Source organism: Orcinus orca, chromosome 21 (assembly GCF_937001465.1).
Source record: "Orcinus orca chromosome 21, mOrcOrc1.1, whole genome shotgun sequence".
Lineage (NCBI taxonomy): Eukaryota > Metazoa > Chordata > Mammalia > Artiodactyla > Delphinidae > Orcinus > Orcinus orca.
In genome coordinates, this window is record NC_064579.1 from 1885003 (window position 1) to 1911003 (window position 26001).

At 37.8% G+C, this 26001-nt stretch overlaps 1 protein-coding gene across 6 annotated transcripts in view; it reads right to left on the minus strand.

Annotated features, from left to right (window-relative positions):
* The window catches only part of HOOK3 (hook microtubule tethering protein 3), a 139909-nt gene that overhangs the window by 25988 nt on the left and 87920 nt on the right, over positions 1-26001 (minus strand). For 4 of the 6 annotated variants that reach the window (XR_007474572.1, XR_007474571.1, XR_004479681.2 and 1 more), the window contains exons 20-22: positions 24756-24860; positions 23878-23949; positions 21124-21260 (exon numbers count right to left, since the gene is read on the minus strand). Coding sequence is in view for 2 of the 6 variants with exons in the window: in XM_049704190.1 (XP_049560147.1) it covers positions 21124-21260; positions 23878-23949; positions 24756-24860 (314 nt within the window). In the remaining 4 variants the exon portion in view is untranslated. Of the gene's footprint in view, positions 1-9831; positions 10032-11362; positions 21261-23877; positions 23950-24755; positions 24861-26001 lie in introns of those variants that run through there. The other 2 variants (XR_007474573.1, XM_004285075.4) reach the window with 2 other exon arrangements.

Genomic DNA, 26001 nt, shown 5'->3' on the forward strand with positions numbered 1-26001 from the left:
AGACAAAAGACCTCTATGCAGAAAATTATAAGACACTGATGAAAGAAATTAAAGATGATACAAATAGATGGAGAGATATACCATGTTCTTGGATTGGAAGAATCAACATTGTGAAAATGACTCTACTATCCAAAGCAATCTACAGATTCAATGCAATCCCTATCAAACTACCACTGGCATTTTTCACAGAACTAGAACAAAAAATTTCACAATTTGTATGGAAACACAAAAGACCCCGAATAGCCAAAGCAATCTTGAGAACGATAAATGGAGATGGAGGAATCAGGCTCCCTGACTTCAGACTATACTACAAAGCTACAGTAATCAAGACAGTATGTTACTGACATAAAAACAGAAAGATAGATCAATGGAACAGGATAGAAAGCCCAGAGATAAACCCACGCAAATATGGTCACCTTATCTTTGATAAAGGAGGCAGGAATGTATAGTGGAGAAAGGACAGCCTCTTCAATAAGTGGTGCTGGGAAAACTGGACAGGTACATGTAAAAGTATGAGATTAGATCACTCCCTAACATGATACACAAAAATAAGCTCAAAATGGATTAAAGACCTAAATGTAAGGCCAGAAACTATCAAACTCTTAGAGGAAAACATATGCAGAACACTCTATGACATAAATCATAGCAACATCCTTTTTGACCCACCTCCTAGAGAAAGGGAAATAAAAGCAAAAATAAACAAATGGGACCTAATGAAACTTCAAAGCTTTTGCCCAGCAAAGGAAACCATAAACAAGACCAAAAGAAACCCCCAGAATGGGAGAAAATATTTGCAAATGAAGCAACTGACAAAGGATTAATTTCCAAAATTTATAAGCAGCTCAATAACAAAAAAACAAACAACCCAATCCAAAACTGGGCAGAAGACCTAAATAGACATTTCTCCAAAGAAGATATAGAGACTGCCAACAAACACATGAAAGAATGCTCAACATCACTAATCATTAGAGAAATGCAAATCAGAACTACAATGAGATATCATCTCACACCAGTCAGAATGGCCATCATCAAAAAATCTAGAAACAATAAATGCTGGAGAGGGTGTGGAGAAAAGGGAACCCTCTTGCACTGTTGGTAGGAATGTAAATTGATACAGCCACTGTGGAGAAGAGTATGGAGGTTCCTTAAAAAACTACAAATAGAACTACCATATGACCCAGTAATCCCACTACTGGGCATATACCCTGAGAAAACCATAATTCAAAAAGAGTCTTGTACCAAAATGTTCATTGCAGCTCTATTTATAATAGCCCAGAGATGGAAACAACCTAAGTGTCCATCATCAGATGCATGGATAAAGAAGATGTGGCACATATATACAATGGAATATTACTCAGCCATAAAAAGAAACAAAATTGAGCTATTTGTAATGAGGTGGATAGATCTAGAGTCTGTCATACAGAGTGAAGTAAGTCAGAAAGAGAGAGACAAATACCATATGCTAACACATATATATGGAATTTAAGAAAAAAATGTCATGAAGAACCTAGGGGTAAAACAGGAATAAAGACACAGACCTACTAGAGAATGGACTTGAGGATATGGGAAGGGGGAAGGGTAAGCTGTGACAAAGTGAGAGGTATGGACGTATATACGCTACCAAACGTAAGGTACATAGCTAGTGGGAAGCAGCTGCATAGCACAGGGAGATTAGCTCGGTGCTTTGTGACTGCCTGGAGGGGTGGGATAGGGAGGGTGGGAGGGAGGGAGATGCAAGAGGAAAGAGATATGGGAACATATGTCTATATATAACTGATTCATTTTGTTGTAAAGCAGAAACTAACACACCATTGTAAAGCAATTATACTCCAATAAAGATGTTAAAACAAAACAAAACAAAAAAAACACTACAATGTGGTATCACCTCACATCAGTTAGAATGGGCATCATCAGAAAATCTACAAACAACAAATGCTGGAGAGGGTGTGGAGAAAAGGGAACCCTCTTGCACTGGTGGTGGCAATGCAAATTGATACAGCCACTATGGAGAACAGTATGGAGGTTCCTTAAAAAACTAAAAATAGAATTACCATATGACCCAGCAATCCCACTACTGGGCATATACCTAGAGAAAACCATTATTCAAAAAGACACATGCACCTCAGTGTTTATTGCAGCACTATTTACAATAGCCAGGTCATGGAAGCAACCTAAAATGCCCATTGACAGATGAATGGATAAAGAAGATGTGGTACATATATACAATGGAATATTACTCAGCCATAAAAAGGAATGAAATTGGGTCATTTGTAGAGATGTGGATGGATCTAGAGCCTGTCATACAGAGTGAAGTAAGTCAGAAAGAGAAAAACAAATACCGTGCATTAACGCATATATGTGGAACCTAGAAAAATGGTACAGATGAACTGGCTTGCAAGGCAGAAATAGAGACACAGATGTAGAGAACAAACGTATGGACACCAAGGGGGGAAAGCAGCGGGGGGTGGGGGGTGGGGGTGGGATGAATTGGGAGATTGGGATTGACATGTATACACTAATATGTATAAAATGGATAACTAATAAGAACCTGCTGTTTTAAAAATAAGTAAAATAAAATTCAAAACAACAAACCAACAAACCACCATCTCATTGAGATTGACTGGGATTGTAATAAAGCTGTAGATCAATGTTGGGGTAACTGACAACTCTACTATATTAAATCTTCCAATCCATGAACATGGCATATCTCTGTTTATTTAGCTTTTTATTGTCTCTTATGAGGTTTTATATCTTCTAGGTATGCTGTTAAAATTGATTTTTATATCTAGCCGCTTTCCTAATTTCTATTAATTTTTCTTGGCTGTGTTGGGTCTTCGTTGCTGTGTGCGGGCTTTCTCTAGTTGCAGCAAGCACAGGCTACTCTTCATTGCAGTGTGTGGGCTTCTCATTGCGGCGGCTTCTCTTGTTGCAGAGCACAGGCTCTAGGTGCGTGGGCTTCAGTAGTTGCAGCACGTGGGCTCAGTAGTTGCGGTGAGTGGGCTCTAGAGTACACAGGCTTCAGTAGCTGTGGTGCACGGGCTTAGGTGCTCCTCAGCGTGTGGGATCTTCCTGGTTGAGGGATCGATCCCGTGTCCCCTGCACTGGCAGGTGGATCCTTAACCACTGCGCCACCTGGGAAGTCCTAACTTCTATTAATTCTAATACTTTAGCTGTAATGATTTAAGAGAGTGTGATATTGGCACAGAAATAGACAAAGCAAGTAACAGAACACAGTGGAGAACTCACAAACATATCTATGAATATATATGGATGCTTGAGACTTGAGAAAACCTTCACTGCAGAGAAGTGAGAAAAATCTAGTGTTCTGAATAATGGTGCTGGGACAATTAGGCATCAATACCGGAAAAAAATTTAAAAAAAAGAACAAAATTGCATCCTTACCTCACACTATGTACTGAAATATGAGATGCGAAAGATAAATATCTTAGATGATAATATAGGAGGAAATCTCCAGCCTTTAGAGTTAGAAAAAATTTCTTAAACAAGACAGAAAATAAGTAATACAAGAAAAAATGATAAATCTGATTATGTTAAAATTAAGAACTTTCTATTCGTCAGAATACACCAAGAGTTGAAGGCAAACCACAGAGGGCTTAAATCCAAAATACGTACTAGATTCCTAGAAATAAAAATACAGATAACCTAAAATAGAAGATTGGTTGGAACATATTCTTCACAAAGGAAGAAACCCAAATGGCAAATAAATGCATGACAAAGTGACCAATCTCAGTAATCAGGAAAATGCAAATTAAAGACATTTTTATATACCACTACCCACCCATTACATTGGCAAAAATGAAAAAGCTTGACAGTTCGAAATGACTACTCTGCTTTGGGAAGAGTTTGGCATTATGTAGGAAAGTTGAAGATACCTATCCTAATGACGCAGTAATTCTATTCTTAGGTACGTCCCCAAAGAAACGCATACTCTGATGCATCAGAATATATGAACAATGTTGGCAACATTGTCTGGAATAGCCACAAACTGGAAACAACCAAAATACTCATCAAGGGTACAATGTATATTGTCATATAATGGAATTCTATGCAAAAATGAAATAAATTAACTGGAGCTCACATGATAATAAGGATGACTGTATAAACAAAATGCTGCGCAAAGGAAGCCAGACTATATAATTCTATTTACACAAAGTTTAGGAACAGGCAACGTCATACCATGTTGTTTTTACTTAATGGTAAAACCCTAAACAAAAAATGGAATCATTACCGTAGCAGTCAGTCTAGTGGTTACCTCTGGGGAAGGAGGAGCTTGAGAAGGGAAATGTGTGGAGATTCTCAGGCACTTGCAATGTTTAATCCTGCCGGGATGTGATTACGTTGTTGTTCACTATATGACAACTTGTAAGACTACATGTTCATACTATGTACTTTCCTGTTTTTGTATTATATTTTACAATAAAAAATACTTTAAGGTGGAAAACAGAATTGGAGTAAAATGGTGAAAAACACAAGACTAAAACCAAAAGCCCAAAGGAAAAAATAATTACATTTGACCCTTGAACAACCCAAGGGTTGGGATGCCGACTCCCGTGCAGTAGAAAACCCGCATATAATCTTAGAGTCAACTCTCGGCATCCCCGATTCTGCATCTGTGGGTTCAGCCAACCACAGATCCTGGTTTCCTGAGATGGAATCTACTCCTGGTGAAGATGCTGTGATGACTGGTGAAATGACAACAAAGAATTCAGAATATGACATCAACTGAGTTGATAAAGCAGCAGCAGGGTTTGAGAGGAATGACTCCAATTTTGACAGACTTTCTACTGTGGGTAAAAATCCTATCAAGCAGCAATGCATGCTACAGAGAAATTGTTCACGAAAGGAAGAGTCAAGGGATGTGGCAAACTTCACTGTTGTTTTATTTTAAGAAATTGCCACTGACACCCCAACTTCAGTAACCACCACCCAGATCAGTCAGCAGCCATCAACATCCAGGCAAGACCCTCTACCAGCAAAAAGGTTATGACTCGCTGAAGGCTCAGATAATGGTTAGTCCTAAAACTGAGTATCCTAGTTCCACTTATAGAAATCTGTTCTGCAAAAAAATAGCATTGACATGAAAATTATGCCAAGCGCACTGTATGGAAAAGTGAAACAAGAATGACAGAGATGTGTATACACAGGCATGGAAGGACATGTATATAGGGCTATGTAATTTGACAGGGTTATAAATAAATTTGGGATTATATAAATAGAATTTTATATTCATTAGATTTTTTTGATATTAAAAGTCTATAATTAAAAATTACAAATTTAATATACTGTCACACTCAAAGTGTCTAAAACTTATGTGCCTTTTTTTCACTCAACAATTATTTCTGTGATCTGTTTCTATTATAACAGATCTAGATCCTCTTATTGGTTATATAGCATACAATTGTATGACAATGACACATTTATCTATCCTCCAAAACATGAATATATAGCTGGTTTCCAATAGTTTGTTCTTCCAAAAAATGCTGTGAATTGTGACAGCTATCACACACAGTGCTTACTATGAGTCAGCCACTGTTCTCTTATTTCATGTGTATACCTCACTCACTCTATAAAGTAGTTACTACTATCATCCTCATTTTACACAGAAGAAGACAGAGATAATGAGAGGTTAAATAACTTGTCCAAGGTTACAGAGTCAGTAAAGTGGTGCAGTTAGAATCTGAACCAGGTGGTCTGGCTCTGAAGTGTGTGCTCTCAGCCTTCTAGTACATGTCTTCTGATGCCATAAGCCAGAGTGAACCCAGAATGTATCATGAGAAGCAGCAAAAGGATGGGATGTCATGTCAGATTACAAGGCTGTGACTTCCAACATGTTTCCTCCTCCCCCCACCTTTATGTCTCTCAGAGTCCCCACTCTGAGGGAAGCAAACTGCCATGTTGTGAGCTGTGCTATAGAGAGGTCCACATGGCAAGGGACTGATGTCTCTGGCCACCAGTAAGGACCTGAAGCCTTCTAACAGCTATGTGAGTAAACTTGGAAGTATATCCTCCCCCAGTGCAGCTTCAAGATAACTACAGCCCTGGCAGGCACCTGGACTGCAGCCTTGTGAGAGACCTTAGCCAGAAGCACCAGCTAGGCTGCACCTGCATTCTTAAAAGAAACTGTTTTTCTATGCAGCCAACTTTGGGTTAATTGTTATGTAGCTATAGACAACTAATATAGAAAAAATATAAGGTAAAGGAAAGTGGAACAACCGTTTAAACAACTGAAAGAAAACACCCAGTGAAAATTTCTTTCAAAAATGGTGGCAAAGTGGACATTTTCAGATATATAAAATTTGAAAGAATTCATCATCAGTAGATTTTCAGTACAAGAAATATTGAAGGGCATCCAGAAGGAAATTATAAAAATAGAATTCTGGATCTACACAAAAGAAAAAAGGCACCATAAATGATAACTGTAATGGAAAATACAAAAGGCCATTTTTTTCTTATTATATAATTCTCTTTAAAAGATAATTCACTGCTTAAAGTAAAAACAAGAATGTATTGTGGGCTTATAGCAAATGTAGAATTAAAGTGTACTAGCATAAAGTCTAGAAGGATGAAATGGAAGTACACTACTGAAGGTTCTTATGCTATTATACTTGAAGGAGTATAATATCACTTGAAATTAAAGTGTGATAAATTAAAGAAGTATACTATAAACCCTAAAGCAACAACTAACATAACACAAATGAGTTATAACAAATAAGTCAACAAAGGAGATAAAATGGAATTATAAAAAATACCCAGTTGTTCCAAAAGAAGGCAGAAAAAAAAAAGGAATGAAGAATAGAGAGGACAAATAGAAAATAAATAGCAAGAAGGTAAATTTTAAACCTAATCAGATCAATAATTATACTAAATGTAAATGGCTTAAAGACAGAATTAAAAGGCAGAGATTGTCAGGCTGGATAAAAAGGAAGACCAAATATGTGCTCCCTACAAGAAATCCACTTTAAAGACACAAGTAAGTTAAAAATAAGATGAAAGAAAAAGTACAAAGATGTAAGAAGACATATTAACATTAATTAAGAGAAAGGTGAAGTGTCCATAACAATAACAAAGTATATTTTAGATTAGAGAAAATTAGCAGAGATAAAGAGGATCATTTCATGACAAAGGGTGAATCAATTCATCAAAAAGACATATTGAGTATAAAAATTTATGCACCTAATAATAGTTTCAAAATGGACAAAGCAAAAACTACAAGCAGAAATAGACAAGTCCATAATTCTAGTCAGATTTCAACATCTCTCTCTCAATAACTGATAGGAAAAGTAGATAGAAAAATCAGTAATGCTCTAGAAGACTTAAAGCGCACTCTCAACTAACTTCATCTAATCAACATTTATAGAACACTCCAGCTAACATTGGCGGAATTCTTGAAAGTTCTTTTCAAGTGCACACAAAATATTTACCAAGATAGACATTATCCTAGGCCATAAAACAAATCTCAATAAATTCAAAAGGATTCCTGCCATACAAAACATGTTCTCTAACTATGATGGAATTAAATTAGAAATCACTAACAGAAAAATTCTTGGAAAATCCTCAAATCTTAAAAAGTAAATAACACACTTTTAAATAACCCATGAGTCAAAGATGAAGTGAAAATGAAAATCAGAAAGTATTCTGAACTGGATGAGAAGAGAAACATAGCATATAAAAATCTGTACAATGCAGCTAAGGTAGTAATGAGAAGGAAATTTTTAGCACTAAAGGCCTATAGTAGAAAATAAGAAAGGTTTTAAACTAATAATCTCAGTTTTTACCTTGAGAAACTAGAAAAAGAGCAAATGAAAACTAAAGTAAGTTGAAGAAAGGAAATAATAAAGATCAGAATGGATACAATTGAAATAGAAATCAAAACAAAACAAAAAAAAAAAACAGAGAAAATTAAGTAAACCAAAAGATAGTTCAAATGTATCTCTATGTGCTAGCATGAAACTGGAAATTAAAATTTAAAAAATACCATTTACAACAGCATCAAAAATAAAGAAATACTTAGGATAAATCTGACAATAGATATGAAAAACATGTACACTGAAAACTGTAAAACACTGATGAGAGAAATTAAAGAAAACCTAAATAATTGGATGGAAAACTCAATATTAAGTTATTAATTCTCTCAGTTGATCTATATAGATTTAATGCAATCCCAGTCAAAATCCCAGCAGGTTTTGTTTTGTAGAAATTGATGAGCTGCTTCTAAAATTCATATGGTAGGTAATGCAAAGGATATAAACAGTTAAAACAACTTTGAAATAGAAAAAAGATGGAGGGTTTACATTACGTGGCTTCAACACTTCTTTAAAGCTGCAATAATCAAGATGGGGTATTACTGGTGTCAAGATACAGATCAGTGTAACAGCCGACATCCAGAAATAAGACTCATAAAGAGAACTGATTTTCAACGAAGTTGTAAAATGCATTTCAGTGCAGAAAAGATAATTTCAACAAATGGTGCTGGATCGTTCTATATGCCTACCCCAATAAACAAAAAAACCCTACAGTCCATACCTTGCACTGCACCATATACAAAAATTAAGCCAAAATCGGTAATAAGCATAAATGTATTGAACAGTATCTAAACCTACCATGGGACCCAGCCATTCCACTCCAGGTGTTCACCCAAGCACATGCCCATACAAAGCTTCATTTGTGACAGCCCCAAACTGGAAGCACTCAAATGCTAATGAGCAGGCAAATGAATAAACAAGCCGTGCCATATCCACACAGTGAAATACCACTCGGCAATAAAAAGGAATGAACTGTGGAGACACATAATATGGATAAACCTTAAATAATGCTGAGTAGAAGTAGCCAGACAAAAATAAGTACATACTGCAGGATTCCATTTACACAAAATTGTACCCTAACTACACAAAGTAGTCTACAGCGTCAGAAAGCAGATGTGGTTGTCCAGGGATACGAGTGGGCGTAGAGGAACTGGGAGGGCCTGGGGCAATTACCAGGGGGCCTGAGAGAACTTTCTGGGGTGATGGATATGCACATTATTTTGATCGTCGTGATGGGTTCATCATGAGTATATACATCTCAAAAATTATTAAACTGCACGCTTAAAAGTATGCAGTTTAGGCCCTCCCTGGTGGGGCAGTGGTTAAGAATCCGCCTGCCAATGCAGGGGACACATGTTCGAGCCCTGGTCTGGGAAGATCCTACATGCCGCAGAGCAACTAAACCCATGCGCCACAATTACTGAGCCCGCGTGCCACAACTACTGAAGCCCGTGTGCTTAGAGCCTGTGCTCTGCACCAAGAGAAGCCACCGCAATGAGAAGCCCGCGTACCACAATGAAGAGTAGCCCCTGCTCGCCACAACTAGAAAAGTCCACGTGCAGCAACAAAGACCCAATGCAGCCAAAAATAAATAAATTTTAAAAGGATATGCAGTTTAAAAATTAACAATAATTCATTAATAAAGACAGGTCGAAGATATGAGAAATAACAGCATGTTTGTATGTTAATAGGAATGATTCAGTAGAGCAGAAAAACCTGAAAATGCCAGACCGGGAAGTGGGGGAAATCTCTGGAAACAAGTCCTTTAGGAGAAGCCATCGTACAAATGGGGGGCTTTGGCTAGGAACACGGAGAGTTCATCTCACTACACAGAGACGCTCATATTTTGGACAATTCCCTTAAAATACAGTCTCAGAAATTAACTGCCAAAGTAGGGAGTAGAAACATTTTAGAGCTCATGTTACAATACAATTAGATACCCGTTAAAAGAAGTGCGTGTTTTTGTGGCTTCAAACTTTTAGCTTTTGTTCACAGTGTAGTTACGTACCTGGTGGTTCTGTACCCCTGTGGGTGTGCTTGGCACAGGGATTAGAAAACGGGGAAATATCCTGATTTCAGGAGTATGATCTTCATGGCAGAAGTGTTACTTCTCTCTGAATCCAGACAATGCAGCTGTGGTAAGTGGGTCATTCCTCCACTGGGAGGTGGAGGGTCAGCCCCTTGGATCTGGTCTTATCTGTGACAACCCTGACAAATAAAAGAGAACTGATGCTGTGCAGTTTCCGAGGCTGGGTGCTGACGAGATTTGGAGATTTCCGCAGGGTTTCTCAGCACTCCTGCTTGGGGGAAGCCAGCTGCATCTAGGAAGTCCCTCTCCCCCGTGACTCCACTGTGTGTGTCCAGCTGGCCACGTCGGGAGGTTGTGTGGGGAGCGGCCTGATCACTCTTGGGCACTCTGTCCACCCCAGTCTGGGTACCACATGTGAGAACAGTCTTCGGATGACTCTAGTCTCAGCCATCACCTAGGTGGGAGCGAATGAGGGGCCCGACAGAGAGCAGCTGGGGCTGTGCCCAGCCCCGGGAGAGCACATCATCGTTAAACCCACGACACTGTGCAGTAGTCTGCACTGCAGGAATGACCGGAATGGCGCTCGAGGCCGACCGGGGGCTTCTGGCTGGGACACACTCTAGGTGGGAACTTTCCTGTGTTGTGCCCCATTTGATCACACAGCTATTTCAAGGCAGCTGCTTTAATTTTTGTTATTTACCTACCTTCTCATCCCCTTCTCCTTTGCTTCAACATTCAATACCCAGGGCAGACACTCAATAAAGGCTAAACTTAATACGGTTACCTCCATACTAATGAGTGAAGAACACTTACATTTCTCTTTCTGACATTAAAATGTCATATTAAATGCAAATTAAAGTGGGCACTATTTTGGTTACGTGCATACTAGGTTTATTTGTTTTTAAATATTGGTGCTAACTTCACTCTGGAATTATTTTAATGTGAGTATAATCGATTTCTCCACTGCTGCTGCCACTTTACGTGACACTGAAGATGCCATATTTCAATCATGTCTAGGGTGGAGGTGGGGGAAAAGGGTGAATTTTAAGGGTCGACAGGCAGGAAAAGGGGCATCTATGGCTTAAACAGGGTGCTTCAACAATAATGCCTTATATTGTGAAAGAATGTAAGTACCTACCATTGGTTCTTGCTGGACTGTCTGTGGTAAGAGAGGAGAAGCTATGTTTACCTTTTATCCCTCAGAACTTTGGACAGTCAGCTTACACACATTGTGAACCAGCCTAAATCAAAACAAAACTTATCCTAGGTACTGGGAAGAAACTCAAAGACTATTCCTGATTTACAGCCAGTCAGCGGCATAATATCTAAATTGACAGGACAGTATGGCAAGCGGATGGACACTATTAGACAATTATTAAACATGCGTTTGTACGGCCTAAGAGCAGAAAAAATCTAAGCTGAATTTTTATACAAGTCTTTATTTACAACTTGTATGACAACTGTACACTTTCTGCAGCCTTGAAAACATTTTTGTACTTGAATGGGAAAATATAGTTTGACCAAATCTTAACTTTATTCTTCATATACATATACTATATGCATACATATAAACATATACATATAATTAATACCATAACAAGTTGGCAGTCATAAAATTAAAATGAGTAAGTGATATCAAAAGGAAATACAATATAAGATTTCAAAAAATTAAAAATCTGTCTTCTGGTGATTTCTTGGACTTTACGTTTTTGCGATTTTGGTGAAAATTTCTCACAAGTCATTTACCTCAGAAAAATAGTGAGAAAACCCACAAGTCGAACACAGAGTAAATGATTGGTAAACTTGGTAAACAGATGGAAAACTGCTTGGATGCCATTTATGTACAATGTTGTTAAAACTGTATTGATTCCATTTGTGAGGTGAGAGAGAAATTTAGAGTTCCACGTGGATTTCCTTTTTGGATTATGACTAAAAATGAAATCATGAAATTACGAATTCAATAGTCAACCAGAAATAAGAACATACCTAGCAATATCCTTTTTACAAAGGCTAAACTGCAAGGTGGATAACTACAATGTCAAATATCAAACTAACAATTCACAGAACAATCAGTAATACTTAAGACATGAGTATAAGGCTTTAGAGCTGGGATTGTAACCAGTACAACTCCAACTCCAATGTACTAAGGTGTTTTCCAGCTCATCTGAAAAGTTTAAAAAATACTATAGGAAAAAGAAGCCTCTTTCTATCCCCAAATCTTTGATAGAATTTGTTAATCAAAATAAGGCAAATTATTAAATTAGATATGTTTGAATTTTACCATTCATTACACAACCAGAAATTGAGTGTTATAAATGGTGGGGCAATTGTCAAAACATGAAAACTGCAAAACAAGAGTAAACCTGGAAATTATTCTTCTGAGTACAAAGCTTTATGAATTACACATAATCTGTAAACAGCTAGTGACAGCAATGGCATTTCAGTGCATCTGAATTTTAAATAACTAAGGCTATTAAAAAAACCAAAAGCCTACTATTAAAAAATTTAAAAGCCCCCAAATGATTGATTGGCATTTGTGTACAGTCATTTCCTGTATTTATACTAGCATGTTCTTTCTTATTTCAAGCACATTGAAAATCTCCCTTAACTAGTAAAATGAGTCTCTGTAGAACACACATTAGACCACCATGAAAATAATAAAACAAACTCAAATCACACCATTTACTCATCTGTACTTGAATAACAATAAGAATTTCATTATATTTGCTTGGAATTTGACACTACTGGATCAAGTCTGCTGCTTGATTAAAAAATTTAAAAACGAAGAGGAAAGCATCTGACTTCCTAACGGGATAGTTTTCACTAAGTACCAAGCTGACTCCAAAGAGTTATGATTAGTCTCTTACATTCATTAAAAGATTCAAAGATGCATTTGTGTAGATCCTTTTAGTTATGTTAAGCACTTTAGTAATAGGCCAAGTCAATTAATAAATCTTAAAAAAATGTTTCATTAAGTTGCTGGAATAAAATCTTTGCTTCATACATTAAACTTAATTTGATTCATAATCTAAGTAATTAAGAGCAAGAAACTATGAAGAAAATCAAAGAAACTATTTGGATCTTGATAAACCTTTAAGGTAGAAGATGATCAAATGTGATTTTAGGGGCAGAAACAAAAAAAACTGTTGGCAACTCTCCTTAGATCTATTCAGATTTAAAAGTAACAGAATAGGGCTTCCCTGGTGGCGCAGTGGTTGAGAGTCCACCTGCCGATGCAGGGGACACGGGTTCGTGCCCCGTTCTGGGAAGATTCCCACATGCCGCGGAGCGGCTGGGCCCGTGAGCCATGGCCGCTGAGCCTGTGCGTCCGGAGCCTGTGCTCCGCAACGAGAGAGGCCACAACAGTGAGAGGCCCGCGTACCGCAAAAAAAAAAAAAAAAAAAGTAACAGAATAGAAAGATTTAAAGGTAACAAAACAGAGGAATATGATGTTTATCAACTTTTACTTGTAAGTAAGTTAAGCATTCATCAGTTTCTGCTGGATAAATGTTAGAAACTATGTATCATCAATTTTAAAAGACTACTTAAAAAAGGAGAAAACCTGAAGATACTAAGTTATGATCTATGAAGTTATTTAATAATATCACTTAAAAAGTAAAGTGCTAAGAATCTGTTTAAAAAATACATTGAAAACTAGTTTCAAAGAATGGGGTTTTGATTTTTCCAGGGTCTTTAAAAAGGGCTGGTATTAATTTTTATAAGAAAAATAGCTTTCTTTAACGATGCCGGTAAAATCCAAGAGTATCATAAGTCAACTGAGTATCTTTATTTTGTCCTTATTCTCTCTTTGGGCACCACAGCACTGTCAAAAGCATTTTCTGCAAAGATGGAAATGTTCTATATCTGTGCTGTCCAAAATGGTAACACACTTTCCACAGGTGGCTTCTGAGCACTTGAAATGTGGCTGGCGGATTGGGGAACTGAATTCTTCACTTTACTTAATTTAAATTAGCACATGTGGCTGTGAACTGGCTAGTGAATTGGACAACGCAGGTCTAGAATCTACTCTTAACTAGATTAACAAGCAGCCAACGGATGCTAAAGACATTTAGAAGGTGACTTACCCACTTACCATTTCGTCCTTGTGTGTGAGTGTGACTGTGTGTGTGTGTGTGTACAGGTGTGTTTCATTTTTATTTTTTTACTCGGGGAGGATGAAAGTGGCCCTTCCCTCAAAGGTCAGAGTCTAGCCTTCTCTATTTGTGCTTCTCTCTTCTAGGTGACCTGCCCACGCCAAGCATACCAGCAGAGCAGAGGGTAACGCAGAAGAAAGCACTACAGAAACTTTTCACACCATAAAAGCATTTCTCTCATCCAGAAACGCAAAATAAAAAACTTTAAGAGAAAGTTCTTATGAGCAAATCTCCCTATTCTTTGGCAGCAATCATCTGTGTCAGTGTTTATGTAACAACAAATATCTCACTCTCTTTTGACTAGGGTTGGAATACAGATATACTCAAGTACAAGCGGAGGAGTCCTGACTCCTCAAAGCATCTCTTAAAAGAATCAGCTGAAAACTCTGCTATATTTGAACTTAAGAAAACGGCCAAGTTCATAAAGCATACGTTATAGTAGAACTCAGACTATTTTTGTAGCATCCTGCCCTTGTTAGTGTCTGCCTTTTCCCATCACCTCACCCCCACCATTTTCCAGATTCTTGGACTTCACAGCTCCTGGAACCTGGCTTTGTTTCTCCTGTGTTTGAGTACATGCAATGTTGAAGAAACTATGAAAGTGAAGGACAGTTTGCAGATTTGTATTTTAGGAGACAGGTAAATGGCAGGTAAGAGCATCTTCTGATTAACCAGAAGACTGTTTACTTTGTATTAATGCAACTTTTGTTTTCAACAAAAAGTTTTAAGTGTGTCTGCATTTGAGAGAACTTGGCTTCACGAGTACTAACTTATGAGTCTTATTAATGTGAAATATAAAATGTAATTCATGCCTAGTAGCCCTAACCCAGCTTCAAAGAGAGTTCTAGACTTAGAACTTCAGATCTGACTTTAAACATTTCAGGAACAGTACATAGCCTATTTATTTGGGCAATCTTTTACATTTTTCTTAGTGAGTGTTCCAAAATAAGGAGAAGATCCCCAGTGGAAAAGATGTAAGTAGAAAATGCCACAGAAAGGTAGAAGGAAAATAATTATCTAATATTAGTAAAGTGCTGTGAATCTTGCAGTAAAGTATAAATAATACATAAGTGACTAGAAGTAGTAAATAATATTAAGACATTCATCTCTAATAGTGACATCTATAAAATAAACACCCTATAGATTGTATATACAGTAATCACTGTCCATAGGTTGACAAATACACCGAGAATAAACATGAGTTCCTTTTATAACTTTTACAATATCAATGCTAATCAAATTATTTTCCTTTGTCAATTTGGAGATCTCTAAGGCAACGGTGCCTGCGCAGAAGTCTCCCACACACATTAAAGCCTCAGCATGCTTTGCTAATTTTCTTTTTCTCACTTTGAGATTGCTCTTCTCGTGATATTTAATTATTCTTTTAAGCTCTGAGTCAATATAATTTAGGATATTTGATAGCCCCATTGTCCTTAAATTTTGAGGGTACGGACACCTTCTCTGATGATTTCATCTGCAGACCCTAAACATCTAATTCAGAGCCTGGCAGTGATGTATTAGGTATATAAAGGCTCTCCTTGAATACACACACACACACACACATATGAAGTCTACTCTTGTCTTCATTTTTTTTTTTTTAAAGAAGATGTTGGGGGTAGGAGTTTATTAATTAATTAATTTATTTTTGCTGTGTTGGGTCTTCGTTTCTGTGCGAGGGCTATCTCTAGTTGTGGCAAGCGGGGGCCACTCTTCATCGCGGTGCACGGGCCTATCGCGGCCTCTCTTGTTGCGGAGCACAGGCTCCAGACGCGCAGGCTCAGTAGTTGTGGCTCACGGGCCCAGGTGCTCCGTGGCATGTGGGATCCTCCCAGACCAGGGCTCGAACCCGTGTCCCCTGCATTAGCAGGCAGATTCTCAACCACTGCGCCACCAGGGAAGCCCTTGTCTTCATTTTAAACAAAATTTTCTGTGGGGCTACTACGTATAATTAAGGGAGACATGGTTTGCAAACCAGACACAGCAGCGGACCTAGATAACTGCTAGGAAGTTGGTAGTGAGTTTCAGCCACCACAGATTTCTTCCCATCTCATCAGATCATCCTATCCTCATGGCTTTAAATCACTATCTTAGATTTAGTAATGGGTTAACAGTTTCAAAATGAAAATAGATGCTTTCCCCTCCACTCATAAACATGTACAGTTAATACTGTGTGCCCAGTTAATGTCCACTGAAGGGAAGGACAATTAGAATATAAATTATTTTTTGTCTGCTCTTTTTTATTGAATGATCATGTAATAAAATCAGGAGATTTTATGTGAACTATTACCTTAGGAACATTTGTTAAGACAAGTATAGGTTTAATAGTGTTAGCACTTCTATCTGCCTGGATATTTGTTCAAAATTAGGCCTCTTCTTTTTCCGATAATCGATTCTACTCACTAGGAATGGATCTGCCTTGACAGCCTTCGGTTACTTTCCGATTTCTAAGTTCACTTATATACAGCATACAAACCTATCTCACAGAATATTATTGGAAAATGTTAGAAAGCAGAAAAATACTGAAAAGAGACGTAATTGCTGAAATAGAATTGTTAGGAAACATCCATAGACCACAACTGCTAAAACTCATATACTTGCCATAATTAGCTTCGGGTCTCTAATTTCTCAAATAAACTAATGTCCCTTTCTCTATCATTTTAAGTGCAGTGTGAAGAATTCAAGCATACTTCAAGATAACATTAAATATAAGTTTTAAAGTTTTTATATTTATAAATACATGGGAATTGGATTGATAAAAGGCTGTTTAAAAACAAAATTATGAGTACGTATTTTCCAAGAACATAATCAGTGATTTAAAAGAGATGGATGTCATCATATTTGTGCTGTCCTTCATTTATAAAAAGGGAGATAAATATTGATACTTCCGTGATTTAGGGGGATGGGGAGGGGCAGAAATTAGCTGTGTCGGTAGCAAATTATTTTATGTTTTTTAGGCTTCTGAGAAAGAAACAGTATTTATTGCACAACTTTAGAACAATAAAATTATCTTGCTTAAATTGGACACTAAAATATTTTCAAATTTTTCCATAAAATAAACATATACCAATTATTATTTAAATATGCTTTATACAAAGTAAAAAACTGGATGACAGATACATTGAGAATGGCCTCCCTCATATAAAAACTTCATGATACAAAATATTCGAATCATTATAGTTACAAAGAATTAACTCTGAAATTGCTTTCTAAATGTAGTGAAACTGGGTTGCACATCTACTAAAATAAGCTGCCATTTTGACAGTTGGGACTATAGGAAAAGAGATTATCATTATTGAACGGAAAAGCCCTTTTAACATATAAAAAGGGAAAAATTTTAAAACATGCTAAAGTAATTTTCAAAGATTCTGAGATCCCATCTTATTTTGTTCTGTTCAGTCCTTCCTACCCTGTAAGGGTAAGACTCCTGCTCACTGTTAAGGAGTACAATCCTGCATCAGTTCAACAGCCATTTCTAGGCAAAGAGTCACTTTGTAATATAAGGATAAAAAGTCAAAACATGCTCCCATAGTTGAATGAACAGACAACAAGAAGCATGTTGTTATTCTGCCCCTAGCAAAAAGCAAGATGCCAAGCACCTTCCTCTCCCTTTAGGATCACAGGTTCTTATCCCAGTAGCTGTAAACTAACTAGGTTTACACTATCTGTGGGTTGTGGATGCTTTTTCAGATAAACCTCATGTGTTCCAACTGGGGAAAAGTGTAACACTCCTGGAGTCTGAGATCTGGATCACTGGAGATTAAATGCAGGGAGCTGGGATAAATTCAAAAATTTAGAATTTTATTTCAAGTAAATTCTTATATCAGAATAAAGATTTTCAAGTTTTCAACACGGTGTTATCTTTAAAAGATGAATGCTTGTCGGAGCACAAGAGACACTACAAAATATTTCATATCATTAGATATGAATAAATAAAACTGCAGTTGAAAAGGAAGTGTGAGTAAAATAGCTCAAAAATAAAATGTACCTTTTCTTCAACCTAAATCCCCCTTCCCCTCACAATCACTTACTGCTGGTTTGTTTGCACAGCACCGGTTTTCATGCCTTGCTGAAGACTGCTGATATATATGGGCTGATGTTTCTGACTGGAAACATTTAGCTCAAGTTTGTACAACTGAGCTTTTATCATACAGACAAAGCAGTAAGACCGTAACAAAATAACAGCAGACAGTATTATCCTTATTATAATGAATCATCTCGTTAGCCAATTTTACCAGGCTGGGCCATCAAACAGAAATAATTCAATGCTGATCAATTTTAGAAAATGGAGCCTTTGTTTTGGTACTTCTTTTTCTTGGTTATTATTAAATAATCAGACAAATACTAAAAAAGGTATGATCGGGTTTTTGCAAGTTTTTTAAAGATACGTACAGCTGTATTACGTACTCTCTTTTTAAGATGCGGTAAGCATAATATTTGCTGGATTTTTTTTCCCCTTTACAAACTTCTTAAATACACACTGCAGAATATAAATTTCATGCTTTTGTAGTCTTTAGTTATTAACTCTGTATTTTCTCACCCTGGTTAGAGGGAAAACAGAAAATAAGCTTTTTGTTCACAAGAACTCAGACAGGGGGTGATGGCTCAACCCCAACCTTAGCGCACTAACTCTGTGCTGACTCCACAGTGTGCCCAGCGTCATCGCCAGAGAAAGAGAAATGTAAAAATCCTGTCCAAAGCTGAGCAAAGGAAACGGGGTCCTCACTGGGACAGCAAAGTTCTATTCCTGACTTTTAAGAAAACATCACAGAATGTTTAGAAATAAAGTTTCTGCTATGGAACGAAAGCAATATACTAAAATTTAAACATACTGTAAAGGTGAGTGAAACTTACGAACGTAAGCACCAAAATAATGGCATGCTGAAGAAAAATAAGACGGAAAACTTCTTTCTAAAAGCTTGGCACTTTCCTCTCCCATTCAGAGAAACATATCTGAGCAGGGGGGTGGGTAGGAGACCAGGACTGGGACAGTAAATAGAGAACTAAAATTAAAACCTCTCCTCTCATGGGATATAATCCATTTAACAAACAGCTCATGGACTCTGATTTTCATCTATCTTATTTTACAGCTATATTTCCCAATAATTTTAATTTTACCAAGGTGAGTGTTCATGCCCTGTTTTAAAACTGTTGGATCCTTACTCTGATTTGTGAAATAAAGGGATGGGGAGGGGTGGAGGTGGGGGAGGGTTACCCATCTTAAATCATTTTTAATCTTTCATTGTCAAAACTTTCTATGTTGATTAGGTCTGCTTGCCCTCCTGAAACCCCACGATGCATTCCACTCGCTGGTTCTCTCCATTACTACTAAGTCTTCCTGCTTTTCTTCTTACCAGGCAGAAGCACTCACACTGAGCTCAGACTTCTGTACTTAATGTAAAAAATTAGCACAATGCATGGAGTCATTTCTGTGTATATTCTAATATCTTTCTTCAAGTACAGTTTCTGAGGACAAATGAAAACACCTAAAATAGTCTTTAGGTCAATTTCTTATTAAAAAAAAGGAAATAAGGATTTAAAATCAAACACTGGAATATAGTTTCTGAAAATTCTTGATTATGTTTAGCTTGATTTAAAGTTACTCATTTGTATTTAATACACAAAACTAAATGAAACCTGAACTTCTAAATAGCAAGTATATGAAATAAAATCTTCTTAATAGGTGACCTATCCAAAACCGAAAACAAATAATCGACCTAGTTTCAGTAAATTTTTGCTTTACTGGGCTCTGGGCTATGGTGCAAGAAAAAGGCTGGAGGGGAACTGAAATATAATTTGGGGCCAATATGGAAAGTTAGGCAGAGACATTTCATGATCAAATGAATGACATTTTGCATTTATATAGCACCTTCTATAGTCAAAGTGCTTTACAATCATTATTACTTGACAGCCATTCATCAATGTAAATAAACATAGTTTATAATCTGTCAACAAATGTAAGCACTTTGGGGCAACCAAATACCCAAGAGAATCTACTCAGTAGCAAACTCTTAGACTAGTACATAGAATTAAGAAAAAATACGACAGCCACCTGTCATAACATCAGACACAAGAAGTCACTTATTGATCCTAACGACTGATACTAAGATGTTAAGTATTAGGAATTATTGAGAAATAGCAGGTTTTATGTTAAGGAATAAGTAAGACAAATGAGGTGCAAGTCAACAAGGAAATTACCCCAAAGGTAAGGCCACCTATGACTCATAAGTATATAAAAAATACATCTTTTATATACTTTTATATGTGGAGGGCAGTTGCAACGAAATGTCAGCCCATTGCTAGAATCTGATCCTCAGTTACTGTGATATTCCAAAAAAAGAAGAAAAATGAACACACTGCCTGATTTTTTTTCTTCTGTAACTTCTCCCCAAATAACCTAACCAGTGCATTCACTTCTGCCAGCAAATAAGATAGTAGGAAATAATGAAATTCTATTTATGTTTTAAAAATAGTTTCCAAATCTTTGGACAAATTTAATTTCCTATAAAACAATGTGAAAACTCAGTTTTTCCCTCTAAATAGTTCTATCAGGTGCCTTAGGTAAGATCTGATTAGCACCTCTGCCAATGTATTTATGTCTTTGCAAAAAGTGCACTTGCCAACCATTTTACATAGTAAGTATGCAAGTTATTTGAAGTGCATTTGGAAAACAATTGAAAACACAGATTAATACATCATAAAAAGATTAATTCCCTTTAAACAAAGACATTCTTAGAAAGCATGGTAACACAGAGACACAATAAAGAATATAAATTGTATATCAATTATTGGCAGAAAATCTAATTCATTACAAAGCCTACACCATTGGGGAAAGGACATTTTCATACAAAGAAAAGTACTACACTAATATACAACACTTTTAATTGGGCATTTAAAAATTTTTTGGCACATTAAAAGGAACCAAAAGGACTACAAAATAAAGGACCAAGAAACTAAAACATTATAGATACAGAAGAGAGAAAGTCCTCAAATGGAAAACAACTAAATACATGAAATACAGACAAAATATAAGCTGGCTGAATTTCCTGAAATGTTATATGTAACAGAAGTATGCTTTGAATGCGGGGTGTTTTTTATTCTAATGGCAGGACTTGTCTACCTTGCTGTGGCTGGCTGGACGTGGCCCGGGTAAGACCTTCTCGTGCTGGTGGCTTGTCTCTGCCTCGCCAGGAATGACTGCCCCGAACCTGTACTAGCAAGTCTGTCTTCTGCTGCCTTTTTATGCAGAGTCATTCCCTACGTAACACGGAAAAAAAGTAATCAGTGAAAAAATAATGGAACACACCCTCACAAAAGAAAATTTCATCGCGCAGAATTTGTTACCTGACGACATAAGGCACAATTAGGAACGTTCACTCTGCTCATGATAGATTAAAATCTTAGAGACATTTAAGTTCCAACAATTAGGTACAAATCTTTTGGAAAAATTAAGGCTTAATTTTCTGAATTTACAATAACCCAAACAATAGATTATAATAGAGATGGATCTTTGGAATGCATCGTCCATACTCAATCATACATACTTCCCTTTCGAATCAAATGCATAAAGTGATTTTCCAAGAAAAAAAGGGCAACTGATTGGTAGCAGTTGATTCACGTGGGGATATGGAAATCAGAGGGTTTAGTTAGAATAGAAAACCACAAAAGCACTTGTTCTTTCTTAGGGTGGAAAGTCACACCAGGTATAATACATACCACCACGCTGCTTTTCTTCACAGGCACACTTGTTAAGGGAAGTTCCTGACGGCTGGCCCACACAGCGGGCCCAAGGAGCGCAGGGGTCCTTCCCGAGGACTGGAGAAGGAGGCCTACCCGCTTAGAAGGGGGACGAGCCCACCTGCCGGGCCCAGGGCACCTGAACGGGAGGGAGAACCTGTGGCGCTCTCTAAACGCGGAGGAGTAAACAATGAGGACCCCGAGTAGATCCGGTAAAAAGGGTTTCGGTTCTCATTTAATAAGCTAGCGAAGAACCCTGGCCAGAGAAGCAGGAAGAACTGGGAGCGGCAGCTTTGTCTCACCGGTGATTGGAAGCGAGATGACGGGAGGAAGCGGACGCCGGCAACAGGGAAGGAGGAGAAACAGAGCCGGGAGAGAGGCGGAGCAGGCGCCAGAGGCGCTGGGCAAACCCGCACAGAAGGCAGAAGGCAAGACAAACCTCCCAACTCCCGTCACCTCCAGGGAAACTGGGGTCATGGCTCTGCGTTTCAAACAGACCCCAATGCACAACATTCTCCACTCTCCCCACGAGAAAACCCAGGATGTGCTTTTTACTCAGTTTGGAATTAAAGCATTTAAGGATCTGAATAAAATGGACAAATCTGTTAATTTGGCTACATAAATTAACAATTATATTTTATTTAAAATATACCTTTTTAACTTTCATATTCTAAACAACTTATTCAAATTCTAGACTCCCCTTCAAGATCTCAGTATCCATCATGAGGCCATTCCCTGAGATACTTAATACCTTTTCCCAGCACTCACCATCCTCACTTCCAGTTCGGTTGTCTGGGATGCAGAACTTTCTGAATGTATGTATGAAGCTGTTACCGGCTACCCTATCTGAACATAACTTGTGTGATCCTACTGGGAGTTATTCCTTCACTCTCCGCAGAGCTGAAAACTAGGATTCTTCTTTAATACCACGTCACAGAATAAATCAGTTTTGTTCCATAAGAAACACAATATGTGAAGTCATAAAAATCAATCAGGTATATGAAATCACTAATACGGACTGAGGGGCAGAGCTCCCATATTGCTAACATTAACCTTGAAGGAGGTCGAAGAGAAAACAATGTGGGTGAAGTCAGGACTAGTTCCCAGAGACCTACCTTAAACACAGGTTTTTCTTATTTTTTACATTTTAATTTTCAATTAATCTATATTTGTTAACAGTAATGGTAATGTAAACCCAGTATGATTTCCTTTTTTGTTTTTTAAAATTGTGATAAAAATCTTAAATATGTAGTACCAAGGCAAATATAAATGTGGACATGTCATAAAACTGTATGAAATTTTGACAAAGTTCAAATCACATTATTAGGAGACCTGGGACATGAACCTTTCAGACACAGTATCAATTATAACGGTAAAATGGTATAATTTACAATTGTAATTGTAAAACGGTACTGTGCCAGTAACACAACTACAGGGTCAGAGGGGTATGATGAAAGGAATCTGGTCCAACTTCCTATCTCAGGCAGCTAACGCTTTGAAAAGGCGAAGTGGTCTTATTGGGAAGAAGAACAAAGCAGAAAAAGAAGAAAAGGTCTAAGAAAAAAAATATTGAAAAAGTACAGCATTCTTCAAAATCCATAGCTCTTCATATCCAGAAAAGTCTTACTGAAGCCCAAAATGTTGATAAGCATTTATTTTCCCCTGCAATACGTTTAAGATTTTTTGTTGTAAAATTCAATTTCAAAACCTTCAGCTGTTCAGGGTCTAAGACTGTGAACATTTACCAAAACCTGAGAGACAGTTAAACTATTTTCATTACAAGTACCGCTCCTGCAAAGGCACTGAAATAGTACCACAAAACAAAAGCTACTGTATCTGTGTTTAGATATTATTAAAGTCCCTACCACCCGAGAATAAAATGGTCCTGAGAGACAGAAATCTTTCTATCCTCTAGGACAGGGATGATGATGTGTCCACAATGTTCTAGCCCCGTTTACGGTGGTTCCTGTATCTGTTGTTTGGCCCTAAGATCAGCATTAGGGTTTTGTTAGTGTGTGTTAGGACAGTAATTACTTTCAGATTCATTTGGTAGAACTAATTCTACAGTAAAGGGAATATAATAAATGATACATATTCACTGAATTTCGTAATATGTTTTGACGTGTTATTTTCTTACCATATTGTACCAGGCACTAACAATATATTTCTCCTCCATCTCTCTTTGACTCTTTGTTTTCTCATATTCTTTCTAAAAAGCAAGCACATGTAAGCATGTTAAGATGAAAAACAATTCAACATAAATAAAATACCCACAATAAACTATCTAAGTTCATGGGCACAACTCTACAGTCAGCTCTCTATATCCATGGGTTCCACATCCATGGATTCAACCAACCCCAGATCGAAAATGGTAAAAAACAACAACCAACCAAACAAAACAACCAGGAAGTTCCAAAAACCAAAACTTGAATTTGCCACGCATAGGCAACTATTTTTTTTTAAAGTATGGATATCTTTTTTTAAAATTAATTATTTTTGGCTGCGTTGGGTCTTCGTTGCTATGTGTGGGCTTTCTCTAGTTGCGGCGAGCCGGGGCTACTCTTCATTGCGGAGCGTTGGCTTCTCATTGCGGTGGCTTCTCCGGGCTCTAGGCGTGCGGGCTCTAGAGCGCAGGTTCAGTAGTTGTGGTGCACAGGCTTAGTTGCTCTGCAGCATGTGGGAATCTTCCCGGACCAGGGGTCGAACCCGTGTCCCCTGCATTGGCAGGCGGATTCTTAACCACTGCGCCACCAGGGAAGTCCCCATAGGCAACTATTTACATAGCATTTACATTGCATTAGGTATTATAAGTAATCTAGAGATGGTTTAAAGCACATGGATGATGGGCTTAGATTTTATGCAAATAACCACATTCACTACTTTCTACGAGGGACTTGCGCATCCATGGATTTTGGTAACTGTGACTCGTGGATGTTGAGGGACCACTGTGCACAGCAAGGCTTCTAGAATCGAAAATTTAAAAATCAAATGTCTTATCATATTACAGTAAACTACCTCCAATGAATAGAATTGCCGATCCCGTTCGTGGAGCTGATTTTTAAGAGCTTGTATTTCTGGTGCTGCTCCTTGATTTTGTTTAGGATCTAAAGTACGGATAACCTGCAAAAAGTAATAAAAGAAAAACTTTAAAAGTCTCAAACCCAAGGAGTGTAATATCTAAGGAAGCAGTCATTAAAAAAAAAGATAAACCTTATGAGACTCAAAAGTTATCTTACGTGGACACTTTAAAATCTGAATGTATAAAATGATATCCAGTTGTTATAATTCTTAATTATATAAAAATTTAAAATTATGTGAAAGAGTCAGTGATAAGAAGTAATTCTGGCTTGAAATTAATCACACTACAGCAGACACTACTGACAGCAATCTTCCCTTTTCCGTTCCTCTGACTTGGTTCAGGGGCCTCTGCCTCTGACCAGATGTGCGAGGATGGAGCGGGTCCCAGTGGTCCACAAGCCTGTCTCTGTGGTCCTTCTCCTTTGCCAGATGCTGGGTTTACACACAGCCTGGTGACACAATTCTAGCTGGCCCACCAGAGGGCTTCTGGGAAGGGTCTTTGCTTTTTGGCTCAGCAGTTTTACTATCAAAAATGATCAACCCCATAGAAAACTTGAAAGAGCAGAACAATAAAAACCCATTTCCTTTAACCCGGATTGACCAACTGCAGCACTGCCACCTTTGTCTCATGACACATGATCCTCAAGCACTTCAACACGCATCTCCTTAGACTAAGGACATCCTCCCACAACATCTGTAAGAAAGTGAACCTCTCTATAAGTCATCACGATTCAGCCCAAATCCACATTTCCACAGGTGTCCCCAATCCAGGATCGCTGCATTTGGCAGGGAGGTCCCTTTGGGCTCCTTTACAGGAGAACAGCTTCTGGTGTTCCATGATGCTCCAGTGCCTATTTCTGCTTTCATAATGTGGATTCTCATCCCAAAGTCTGGATTTATCTGATGCCTTCCTGAAGGTGTTACTTAACTTGCTCCAGTAACCTCCTTTTCCCTGGGAACTGGAGCTAGGCCAGAAGCCCTGAGCACTGCCGACAGCAAGGCTCATCTGGAGACAGAGGCGGGCCCTCCCGCCGGGCACAGCCGATTTTGATAATTAGGCAAGGTGGGGCTGCCACTCATTTCCTACATAGAAGGGTGATTCCCTCTTGGTAACGAGTAAGTAACCTGGGGCTGGGGCGACCTGTTTTGATCACGGCCTCTTGCTCTTTTTGTCGAAAGACTC